Source organism: Eublepharis macularius, chromosome 9 (genome assembly GCF_028583425.1).
Source record: "Eublepharis macularius isolate TG4126 chromosome 9, MPM_Emac_v1.0, whole genome shotgun sequence".
NCBI classification, from domain to species: Eukaryota; Metazoa; Chordata; class Lepidosauria; order Squamata; family Eublepharidae; genus Eublepharis; species Eublepharis macularius.
In genome coordinates, this window is record NC_072798.1 from 107,466,199 (window position 1) to 107,478,290 (window position 12,092).

General features: G+C 47.2%; 1 protein-coding gene across 4 annotated transcripts in view; it reads left to right on the plus strand.

The window, feature by feature from the left end:
* Nucleotides 1-10,024, plus strand: part of STK38L (serine/threonine kinase 38 like) — a 58,327-nt gene extending 48,303 nt beyond the window's left edge. For all 4 annotated transcript variants that reach the window (XM_054988118.1, XM_054988119.1, XM_054988115.1 and 1 more), the window contains 9 exons: nucleotides 566-689; nucleotides 1,287-1,441; nucleotides 2,745-2,847; nucleotides 4,179-4,240; nucleotides 4,429-4,546; nucleotides 4,650-4,773; nucleotides 7,197-7,292; nucleotides 8,515-8,606; nucleotides 9,589-10,024. In XM_054988118.1, coding sequence (XP_054844093.1) covers nucleotides 566-689; nucleotides 1,287-1,441; nucleotides 2,745-2,847; nucleotides 4,179-4,240; nucleotides 4,429-4,546; nucleotides 4,650-4,773; nucleotides 7,197-7,292; nucleotides 8,515-8,606; nucleotides 9,589-9,716 — 1,002 coding nt within the window. In that variant the 3' untranslated portion in view covers nucleotides 9,717-10,024. The remainder of the gene's footprint in view (nucleotides 1-565; nucleotides 690-1,286; nucleotides 1,442-2,744; nucleotides 2,848-4,178; nucleotides 4,241-4,428; nucleotides 4,547-4,649; nucleotides 4,774-7,196; nucleotides 7,293-8,514; nucleotides 8,607-9,588) is intronic.
* Nucleotides 10,025-12,092: the final 2,068 nt, after the last annotated feature.

Below are 12,092 nucleotides of genomic sequence, written 5' to 3' on the forward strand. Positions count from 1 at the left end.
CAAAGTCGCGCCAAAAAATCCTGTTTACTATTGGGAGGGGGAAGGAGCAAACGAGAGTGTTGAGAGGAAGGTTTTTCCCAAGAATTACTATTCCTGTCAGTCTTGCTCTTACTGCTTAGATGCTTACGTTGCTTCTGAGTAATCCTATGGGCATATATGTAGAAATGATTTGATTCTGGGTAAAACCATTTAACCAAGAGCCTGGACTTCTTGCTGCGCCGGTACAGGGATCTGTCTGCCGTATCCTGTCCTCCATAGCCGGACACATTTACTGGGGCAGAAGCTTTTGTGGGTCTGATCCCACTTGTCAGGTCTGGTCAGCGAGACTTAAGCAGGCCGGACTTCCTCTGGCCGGTTTGCAAGACCAGAAAATCTCTTTGTTTGTTTGTTTTGGGGGAAGAAATGTGCACGTCGGGTTATGTGTCTGTACAGCATCGAGCTTTAAAAGATTGTTGTAGGTACCTTCCTCATGCACAAAAATAGGCCAAGCAGTTCTACAGCAATGGCTGCCCTTCCAGTTAACATGCACTTAACATCATTTTGTTGTCCAATACTTGTGCTGTAGGTGGCTCATATACGAGCAGAAAGAGATATACTGGTTGAAGCAGATGGTGCCTGGGTGGTGAAGATGTTTTATAGTTTTCAGGACAAACGGAATCTTTACCTAATCATGGAGTTTCTGCCTGGAGGTAAACAAATAGTTCATCTAGTTAAGTTGAAGCCAGTGTCCTCCTACCTGAGCTGGAGATTAGAAAGGGAATGTTCCTTCCTCATCCTCTAATTATGACTAAAGTACAGGAAAGGTTATGTTTATGCTGGCTGCGACTGCAATGTAAGTGGCATGCAGCTATCTAAAAAGTGGAAGAGGCTGGGGGGCCAGAAGACTCTCTCGCTTTGCAAGGGGGCTCGACAGACGCACAGAGGAGAGGTCCTTGGAGGAGAGTGGCTACTAGCCACGGAGACTGGAGGGTGGCAAACCTCTGAATACCAGTGCGGGGAGGGAGCCGCACGGGGGGAACCCTCTGCCCCTCTGCCCCATTTCTTTGCCCACTGTGTCAAAGAGGATGCTGGGCTAGAGGGACCCTCGGTGCCCGGCTCCAGCGGGGCGTCTGTTCTGCTCTGGCCTGGGAGGGCAGGGAGGGTTTTCCCCGCCATAGGAGGGCTTTGCCAGCCTTCATTTGGAAGGGCCGTCCTAGCCCCAGGCTTCCTGAAATGAAGAGGGAGGCGTATTTAAAGTCAGAACTGTAAATGCTTCTGCCCACTTCAAACCCCCCTTCCTGATTTAGGAGATATGATGACCCTGCTTATGAAAAGGGACACCTTATCAGAGGAAGAGACGCAGTTCTACACCTCCGAAACCGTGCTTGCCATTGACGCCATTCATCAGCTGGGCTTCATCCACAGAGACATCAAGCCCGACAATCTGTTGCTGGATGCAAAGGTAGGACGTGCCTTTTAAGGGCCCGGAGTTCTGTGGCTCCGTTTTGGTTTTGAATGTTGCAGTACCGAAAACCTACAGGGGGGTGTGGGGGGAGGAAGAGAGCCAACCCCCCTAACTTTTGTTCTTTGAAGGTGCTGGGTTGGGGGCGGGGAGCGTTGAAAAGGAAGCTCCTCCCACCAATCGAGGTGCTGGTTTCATGTATAAGTACTAAGAGTTTATTCCCACCCGCCCCAGCCGTGGGAAACTAGCACGGATCCTGTCTGTGAAAAAACACACTGGAATTCTGTAGACCTAAACCCAGTACATTTTGCCAAAAGGCACGCTGTTTGATGTGGTGTGTACAGTTGGCAGGTGAGTGAGCCGTGCTTTCAGTTTAGGTCTGGGAAGGGGAGTGGAGGGTGGGGAGCTTTAAAGGGAAGAGGCGGGGGAGTGGCGAACGCTCAGCTCTGGGACTCTGAGGCTGTTTTGCTTTTATCCTGGAATTCCTTTTGCCTGGAATCCCCAGTCCAGCACAGCAACAGTGGAGCCAAATGGGGGCGCTGCAGAGCGGCAGCTTTGTGGTTCCATACAAGGAGATTGCATTGCAAGTCTTGTTGAAAAGCCTTATGGCTCAACTGCTGGTGCTCAGGGGCACAGGCGCGCGTAGTCCATTCGCAGCTTCATGGTACGTGGCAAGTACATGGATAAGTTTTCTTCTAGCTTTTTCCTGCATCAGCTGGGTTAGTTCCTGCCTCCAGTAGGCCATTTCTGGAATTACAGGATCAATCCCCAACTTTTAGCGGAAGCTTTTTTTGAACCTGAATCTGCCCTCCCATAGATACCGGGGCAGCTGCCTCTGCAAACATAAAAGGGATGTAGGCTTATTTTTCTTCTCTCTCTTTTTTTTTAAAGTTTGCAGATTGTGGAATAAGTAGGCATTGGATGTTGAAAAAAAATGTTAAAATATTCTAGTAGATGTCCAGGCATAATTCAGACATTGGGGCCAAACCTTTAGACTGTCGTGCTCCCAGAATCCTCATAAACCACAATTTGTGGTTGAGGCACAGGGACAAGCCGTGCTTTGGCCTGAATCCGGAAGGCTGCCTTTAGATGGCTGGCGAGCCCAAAGACCGCCAAGGCTTGTTCCTGCAGTATTTGTCATTGAGTCTGAACAACAACACCACACACATTCCTGGAGAGCTCCAGTAGCAATTGGGACCCAGCCTCTGTTTAAGACCAGCACTTACTTCTTTGTTCTCAGCTCAAAGTAACAAGAATTGCAGCTCTATTCAGCACCTAAGATCAACTCGTGTTTTCTCTCTAGGGTCATGTAAAACTATCTGATTTTGGACTGTGCACAGGTTTAAAGAAAGCTCACAGAACCGAATTCTACAGAAACCTCACCCATAATCCGCCCAGTGATTTCTGTAAGTGTTCGCTTGCCTTGTGCTGCCTCGGCAGCCTTGGTTTGTAGGATTTTATTTGGATGGAAACCAGTTCAGAGCTACTCTGTAGGATGGGGAAGGGGGCCTTGTAGTTCCCATCCTTGCAGCTTCCCCGCTCAAGAGGGCATTTGTGGCGTTCAAGTTGCTGTAAGCTGACTGGCGAGAGAACCACCATTGGCAGCTGCAGCTCATTACGATGTCTCCAAAGCAAATATAGAAGAAAAATGATAATTTGGTGAAAAACTTCCCATAGTGTAGACTACGCCATGGGACCAGTGGGAACACCATGGATGCTAAGCATGCCTCTTCCTCTCCCCCCAGCCCCATCCCTTTTCAGGTGATGGCAGTGCTGCTCCTTTGCTGTTGAAAACGGGTCTTGGGTTCAGGAAACAGCCACCCCGGGTGGGGGGGGGTTGTTGGAACGACTGTCTGGCATTCTGCCCTCGCCTCTGAACTGGCTGTGCTCGTTTCCTGCTCAACAGGTGCAGCCATTTGAGGCAGCAGCTGCTTGTCCATCCCCCTAAATAAGGAGGTGCAGGGCGAGGGTCAAGCCAGCTAGGCAAGACCCAAACTCTCTTTCTCTGCCAGCTGTTCAGAACCTGAGTGGCTGAGCATCCCTTCCTCCTGCAAAGGGAACTGCAGTATATACCGTCCGTTTAACCAAAGTTTGTTTGTGGGTTTGTTTATTTATATCTTGCCTTTTTGTTCAAAAGGACACTCAAAGCAGCTAGCAAACTTGAAACATCCTATTATAACAGACAGCAAATGATTAACTGTTGATTAATGAAACAATACCAGCTTTTAAGTTGGTTTGTTTGATTGTTACACAGGCAGGCAGCTGTGGGGTGGGGGGGTGGAGCTGAACAGATGGAAAAGCTCAGTTTAGATGGCAAAATCTCTCTAGGCAAAAGTCTGGCCTACACAAATATTGATATTAATGAAAATGCAGCATTGACTCTTTTTGGTGTTCAGTGAGTCAGCTGTGTTTTCCACCCGTCCCTTTCTAAACCCCAGTTCTCATGTCACCTTAGTAGCATGAAGGAGCCACTCGAGCGTGGTCTGATCAGGGGTATAAGGAAGGAGCTGTGATGGTTTGGTTGCGAGGAAGGCAGCAGGGAGTGATGGAGTTCCCTTCTCGTGCCCACATTGTGGTGCTCCTCTGGGGAGTAACAGTGTGGTCCTCTTACACGAGTATGGTGGTGTGAGTAGCTCCTGTGGAGAGGGGTGACGTTGGAATGGGCCATCAGTTGGAAGTTTCTTGAGTCCCTCAGCAAATCGGGATTAATGCCTTTTGTTTTGCGTTTTGCCACCAGCATTTCAGAACATGAACTCCAAGAGAAAAGCAGAGACATGGAAAAAGAATAGGAGGCAGCTGGTATGTACCTTTGGTAGCGAGACACTGAGCTCCGTTTTGGCAGAGATTGCCAGTACAAAAACCTGTTGCTGAGCATGCCCGCTTCACATTCCCCCCCCCCGCCCCAGCCGAGAAACAGGGTTGGCTGGCGAAGACGATCTTAAGTACTTTTACATGTTGGCTAAATATTTTGCTTAACTTTTTTTCAGGCATACTCTACTGTTGGGACCCCAGATTATATTGCTCCAGAAGTTTTCATGCAGACGGGGTACAACAAATTATGTGACTGGTGGTCTTTGGGAGTAATTATGTACGAAATGCTAATAGGTAAGAAGAATACTTAGCTCCATTCCCTGACCAGCAGCATAGGGGCAGAGCTCTGTTTGTCTTTCAGCTCCTAACATTTTGGGTTTTTTAAACCTTTCTTCAGGGTATCCCCCCTTCTGCTCTGAAACACCACAAGAAACATATAGGAAAGTTATGAATTGGAAAGAGACTCTAATATTTCCACCTGAGGTGCCCATTTCAGAAAAAGCCAAGGACTTAATTCTAAAGTGAGTAGGTAACGTGTTTTTCTATATATGAAATTCTCTTGCATTGTAATTCCTGCAGATGGCGCATAAACGTTTTGTTCAGAAAAGTTGTCCCAAGTAGGTACTGCAAAGCCCCTTCCCAAAGCACCACCGAGATCATCCTGGAAGCCAGAATTCACGCAGGGGGGAGCCCACCGGCATCACGTCTTCCGTGACTCGCAGACAAACCTTCCCGGTAGGGGCTGCTGCGGTGGACGGTGTCTTGTGTGGGCTGGATACAAGAGTGATCTACGTGGCTAACGGTGAAGGTTTTCACTTTGGCCAGAATTGCAGCACGCATCCTGTGGTGAAGCTGGCCCAGCCTGCCCACCCGTTACACCCAGCCGCAGGAGTCACAGGGAGGCAGGCGTTTCTGATCCCCGAGAAGAAGCTGAGAAGCGGTGTGAAAGGGGGCAGATAGCCCCCTGGCCTGGTGGCAAGCATTCTGCTGAGCTGCAAGAGCTGTTCTGAGCATTTCATCTTCTGTCTTGCTAGGAGTAAAGCCCACTCCCTTGATTCTCCCAAACACGGCGTTAGAATGAAGAAAGGGAAAGAAGACTGTTTTATCTCTCAATCCCAAGTGGATCTTTTTCGCCTCTGTGGGTGAAAGCACGAGCCAATTGCCTTCTGGAACTGGCAGGCCTCGGAAACAGTTTCTCGTTTCTTTGCCTTTGTTTGGCTGCGGAGGAAGAAACGTTGCCGTCTGTTGTTGTGTTGGTGCAGTGATGACTGTCAGGCTCTCGGACTGCCTAGCTAAGCTTAGGAGGCCTCTTGCGTCTGTGCTGGAAAGGTGCAGGATGTCATTAACGATGGCTCTGAAAACCGACTTGCCTGTTCTGACGTGTGGAACGTAGTACTGTCGTATAGGACAGCCGTTAGCCCAAATCAGCTCTTCCTTGTTAGTCTCTTGTTAGAATTCAAAAAGGATAGAAGACCACGTACTGAAGAATGCATAAACCGATGGAGGCCCACCTCCTCTGATGCCGCCTTACCTAGTGCTGGGCTGGGACATGCGATCATCCTTTTAGCTCAGTATCACCTACTCTGACTGGCAGGATTCTCACCAGCTGAGATCCTTGACCTGGGGGTGCCCGCAACCTTCTCCGGGACCCTCCTCACGGTGGGTGCAGAGCCTGGAGTCCACTACTGAGCTATCGCAGCCAGCCTGGGTAGTTCCTCATAGACTTTCTCAGTCTATAGTCAGACTAGCTCTTATAGACAGACGTACAAAATGACCCGCTGATGGAACACAAACCACTGTCCTTCCGTTGCTTTCTTCCCCCCCTCCCCCTCTACAGCTCCAAATCAGCTCTCAGTGTGCCAAAATATAAATGTGCGGTGTCTGGACTTTGTGCTGATGTTGCATAGGCAGTTCAGTTTTCAGCACATGATGTGGCAGAAATTAATTCCTTTCACTCTGAATCAAAATGATTGGTTCTCCAGGCAGCCAGGTCGGATGTGCATTTTAAATGCTTTTTCCTAAAACAAAGGTACACTTAATGTACACTGAATTTGTCATACATGGGCAAAATCAACAGCTGCCTGCACATGTGCGTTCCCTAGTAGTCGCTTCCCTGTGGAACGGCCTGCCCGATGAAGGGCAATGGGGTTGCACTGCACAGAATAGTTTAGAAAGCTACTTGGGTAAAGGTTCAGGGACTGTCTGTACACTACTGTGCCTATGTGGCAGTGGAGAGCGCCCTCAAGTCATAGCTGACTTATGGCGACCCCTGGCCCGGGGCGGGGGGCTGGTTCACCACAAATAAAACACTTGTTTGATAGTAATGTAATTCTACATATTTTTTGAACCTTCATTTTCAATATACCATAAAATTACCACCTGAGGGATAATGTTGAATTGATAGCACAGAGATGCCGTGCTAGAAAAATTATGCTGGTTTGGTGTAGTGGTTATGAGTGGTGGAACTCTAATCTGGAGAGCCGGGTTCAATTCCCCACTGCTTGGCTTGAAGCCAGCTGGGTGACCTTGAGTCACTCACAGCTCTCTCAGAGCTCTCTCAGCCCCACCCACCTCACAGGGTGATTGTTGCGAGGAGAATAATAACACATTTTGTCAACTGCTCTGAGTGGGTGTTAAGTTGTTCTGAAGGGTGGTATATAAATCAAATATTATTATTACACATATTTCAGATTAATTTAAAATAATTACTTTCGTTTTTGTTTTGTTACTATTTTCTATTACTTTAAATTGCAGTTGTAAAATTGTTTTATAGATGGGAATTAAACATAGTAAATTAAAAGGAAAGGATTTTCTGATAGAAAGCTAGTAGTGGTCTATTTTTGCCAGTTATTTGATGGGAAGGATGTTTTGCGCAAGACACGTCTCTGCATTCCTTTTCACTGTTGCTCTCCTTACTGCCAACCATTTTTCCTTTCTCTTTTAGATTCTGTGTTGATGCAGAAAACAGGATTGGTAGCAACGGAGTAGAGGAGATTAAGACGCATCTGTTTTTTGAAGGTGTTGACTGGGGACATATCAGGTATCGATGCCGGAAGCGTAGCGTGGTGTGGTGTCTGGGAACACTTGAGCGGTTCGTTGCCTCATCTGTGTATCTCCGCAGATGCTTGTGGGAGTGGGCCTCTTCGCTTTTCCCCTCTTGCAGCATCCGTGTGTGTGAGACAGTGAGCCTCACTCAGCCTGGTTGCAGTCTCATCGCAGGTGCAATCTGGTGGAAGGGGGAGCACAGTGAACCTGCTGGGTACACAAGCAAAGAGAAAGAGGTTTACAAGTGCTTGCGTTTCAGTCGGTTTTTTAAGACCAGTTCCGGAAAGCCGTGTGTAGATTCCACGGGTTAATGTGCAGTCTAGCATGGGGTGTTCTGTCTTGAGGTCAGCCAGCGGACGCAGCTTTTGCGTGTTCCAAGGGTGAGACCACCTGAGCGCGCCCGCGCGTGACAGCCAATTGATGCGACCCCGTGAATCGGTTGTGGGGTTTCAAGGCAAGAGGTGAGCAGAGGGGGTTTGCCGTTGCCTTCCTCTGCAGGGCAGCCCCCGCCTTCCTTGATGGTCTCCCATCCGAGTACTGGCCCTGTTTAACTTGCAGGCTCTGATGAAATCAGGCTGGTCAGGACTATTCCTGTACAAATTCCAAAACACACATCAGGATGATGATGAAAATCGGCTGCATCATTCAGCCAGCCTCTGATGCAGTTTTGGATTGTGCCGTGATCACGTGCCTTCTCTGAAGGGACGGCTTGCCCTGAACAATAGTTCCCAGTTACAGTAGCTGGCGGCAGAGCAAAGGGAATATCCATCTTTCCCTGTTTGCCCTTAGGGGAAATGGGGAAGGCACATAGGGTTGGGCCTGACGAGGGGCTTCCACCGAGTAAGGAGCCCTGCTGCACTGGAGGAAGGCTTACTCTTTCTGAGGAAGCTGCCTAGTTGAGTGAGGAAGAGTTGTTTTCTTGAAGCCACTGAGATTAGGGACAGAGGAAGCTGAAAACACGAGGTGCGGGAAGGTTAAGAGCTGTGCACTGCTACCCTGGGTCACTGGGAACTACTCTCAGGCCCCTGCAAGGAAGGTCCACCACAAAAGGAGAGAGCAGAGGCATGGTGGGCCCTTCTGCAGCTGGCTAGCAATGGCCCGTCCGTGGGGAGCATGATGGTTAGATATGGGAGCGCCACAAATGTACCCTGTGATGGTCGGATGGTGGTGAAGTTGGTGATGCTGACCACGACTCTTCTGTCTCTCTTCTGCTGTAGGGAGAGGCCAGCGGCAATCCCTGTAGAAATCAAAAGCATTGATGACACTTCCAATTTTGACGAATTCCCAGAATCTGATATTTTACAGCCAGGTGAGAGAGGATGTCAGTGCTGTAATTGTCCTCCAGTCTGCGTATATTTATGGGAGTGAGAGATCATCGCGGCTGGTCTCCTAATCATCCTGAGGACCAGTTGAACCCGCAGAGTTCAGCAGACCGGCCTCCACTCACGTGTCTCCCCACACGCACTTTGGCGGAACCCACTAAATATTTATGCCCTGAAGCAGCCTACTTCTAAATGCTGCACACGTTGACACAATCTCTGCTGTAAAGCAGGAAGAGTTTCGTGCCGGTGGCCACTGCTGGCTCTTGACTCTATAGAGTAGCGGTGTAAGCAGAAGAGTTCCTGCCCTTCATTAATAGAACTGTTCAGAGGGGCAGGGAAGCAAAAGGGACAGAGAGGGGCAGGAGAAAGGAGTCGGAGCAGCCCAGGAGAAGAGAGAGAACACATTCTAGAGGAAGGAGAGGGTGAGGAGAAGGCTGGAGCGAGGAGTCTGAGAAGGACAGCTTGGAGACAGAAGGGCCAGAGAGACGGAGCTGCAGTTGAGGAACGTGCTCCGTAAGTTAGTCCCTCAAATCTTAGTGACCTTGCAAAAACTGCGTTTCTTCAGGAGCGTGCTTAAGTGATGCGCTGAAGTGACACATTTTTTGCCCAGAGAGCTTGTGACCCACTTTTGTTAGCGTGGAGCAGAGACAGGAAAGTTTAACTGCAAGGAGGCAGCATGGGGAAAACAAAGCACCATTTTGGAGTCCGGCCAATACATTTAAAATTATCCGAATCAGCCTCCAAACGCTAGACGAAACATCTCTGCTTTGCAGGCCCTCCAGAATTTCACCAAATTCTTGCTTCTCTGAGTTTAGTTTGAGTGTCTTGTTCACCTTTGGATTCCAGACAAAGCATCACTACAAGCTTACAGGGCATGCATAGCTGAGTTTTGATAGTTTGGTGTTACCCTGCGATTGCTGGGACTTTTGTAGCATATCTCTGTTAATCCCTTCTGTATTTGTCTTCTAGTGCCAAACACCGCAGAATCTGACTACAAGTCCAAAGACTGGGTTTTCCTCAATTATACCTACAAGAGATTTGAAGGGCTCACTCAGCGTGGCTCCATCCCTTCCTATATGAAAGCAGGGAAGTTGTGAAACACCACAGGGGATAAAAACCCCTCACAAAGGAGAACTCAGGTAGCTGCTACATCCCCAAGATCTGCTTGGCCTAGATCGAGACACTGAAATGTCCACACAGACTGTCGGATTCACACAGACCTTGTGGAGATATTAGGAAATTCTACCGGATTAGGATTTCTAAGATAACCACAGTAATTAGTTGGCAGTGCCAGCTGGCTTCTTTCTTTTTTGTTTTTTTCCTTTTTTAATAGTAAATATTTTTGTTAACTTTATTATGACAAAGGTACTGGAATAAAAGGAATTGAATCCTCTTTGTAACTGCACTGCCTGTGTGTGTGTGTGTGTGTGTATGTATAAAGATTAATTATGCTTCTGTTTGTACTGTGGCTTTGTTGGTATTATAATAGGTCTGATTGATCCAGAGGTGGAAGTTGTATTGCATACGCAAGAAGCTTCACTTACCGTTTCTCAGCAAGGTTGTCCATCATGTGTGTTTAACTGTTGTCCTGGGTACGGATATAGCTATACGGTATAAAAACCACCTCCCACTTTTTATAACATCATAGAAAAGAATCTGAAGTGTAGCGGCGTATGAAGTTGTTCTGGAATAATCATTTTGAAGAAAAAAAATTCATTCAAACAAGTTGTCTGAAAGATTTCTTTTCTCTGTGTTTCATGGTTTCTCCTTGAGAGCCAGAGCACATTGTTCTTAGTCAGAGCACGAAAGAGTGGCACGTAAGGAGGCAAACAGCATCCTGCCTGGTGTGCTAAGAGGAACTGAAATGCAGGATCTGTAGCACAATAAACCTCTTGAGACAGTTGCAATTGTTTACTTTCTGAGAACAAAATGGCACAGTCATCAAATTGGACAAATTCACTTAATTCTAAGTAAAGCTTCCAGGCTGATAGCGGGGAAAGTTCTAGAGAAGGGGTAGGGGAAGAGCTGGGAGAAGGCCTGTTACGGCCCTTTTTTTCTCTTGGGTAGGTTTGGTCTTTAAGCCTTTTTATTCTTGGCCCCTCTTGGTAGATTGCTGCCACCAGGAATATTACATTCCAGAATAACTTAACTGTCCCCTTTAGTAACGTGCCCAAGGGTCAGGCTTTTTCATGGTACTATGTGGCCCTGAGGAAAGGAATGGGATATAGGAATGACAGATACTCTGGGATATTAAAAAAACAAAGTAAACTTTTATTTTTATAAGAAGCATATCGGTCTCATATTATTTCTAAAACTTGATGGTTTCAAAAGAGTAGTTCTCAGTTCTTAAAGTTACTTTACTTAAGCCCAGTCACACAGACCTTTTCTCAGGCGCCCACACAGTTTTCCTGCTTTTCCCTGATTGAATGTTCTTTCACAAACACACAGTTCAGGCTTCCACACAGGTCATCTTTCTCTCAGAACTGCTTAAAAAATGCTCAGGCTGCACACAGCTGGCCTGCTAATACCAGACTCAATATTTCTCTCAGAAATGCTTAGACTTAGACTTGCTCAGGCTGCACACAGCTGGCCTCTCTCGATTAAATATTTTCTCTCCGCTCTCCACTCTCCAACTGCCTTCACTCCACCCACACTCTCAGTCATCAGTCAATCATCTCCCTCACTCCTCCCTCTCACCTGCCACTCTTCATCTGAACCACACCAAGCACTTAAAGACACACACACACACATTTACTTAAAATCATTACAATGCCATTCCTACTAAAGCAGGAAAGATGCTTTTAAAAATTAGTAAGAACATAACTTTTGCTTGTTATATTTTCTTTTTTCCTAATCTATTTTGTGTGGGTTTGTCACTGTGCCATTTTATTCTCCTCTTGAGTACCAAAGATCCTGAAATGACTTGATCGCAGATTTATGCAGTTCTGTTTTCTAGAAGTGTATGTGATTCACTTTCCTTCAAAATAGGTGTTTAGAAGAGTGAAAATATTTACAAGCATGTGCTTAACAAATGAATTAATTTTTTTAAAAAGCTGACATTTTGGCGATGACTACCAGTTTATGGTGGGATGTGTTAAATGTCAGCTCTTTCTGGATGTGAAGGGTATTTTAAGATGATCTGAGTTAAACAATCCAAATGTCACACGGTAAAGTCTTCTGGTATGTGCCACTTCAGAATGCTTGGCAATTTCTACACATAGACAACTGGCAGCATTCTGTGGTGGGGGTGGAGAGTTAGAACTCTTTTCCTTAATGTGCTCCATTTCCACAGGCAGGGATTTAGATGTCAAGGATCAGTCAAACATGCACACTTCCGTGGGCATTCCCCCAAGCGGGACAATCACAGGAGACCTGGACAAGAAGCAAATAACGGGCAGTTTTAGATGTGAAAAGTATGCAAAATCAGCCAATCTTGCCAGCCTTCTAGTAATCTGGCAACAGCAACTGCACAG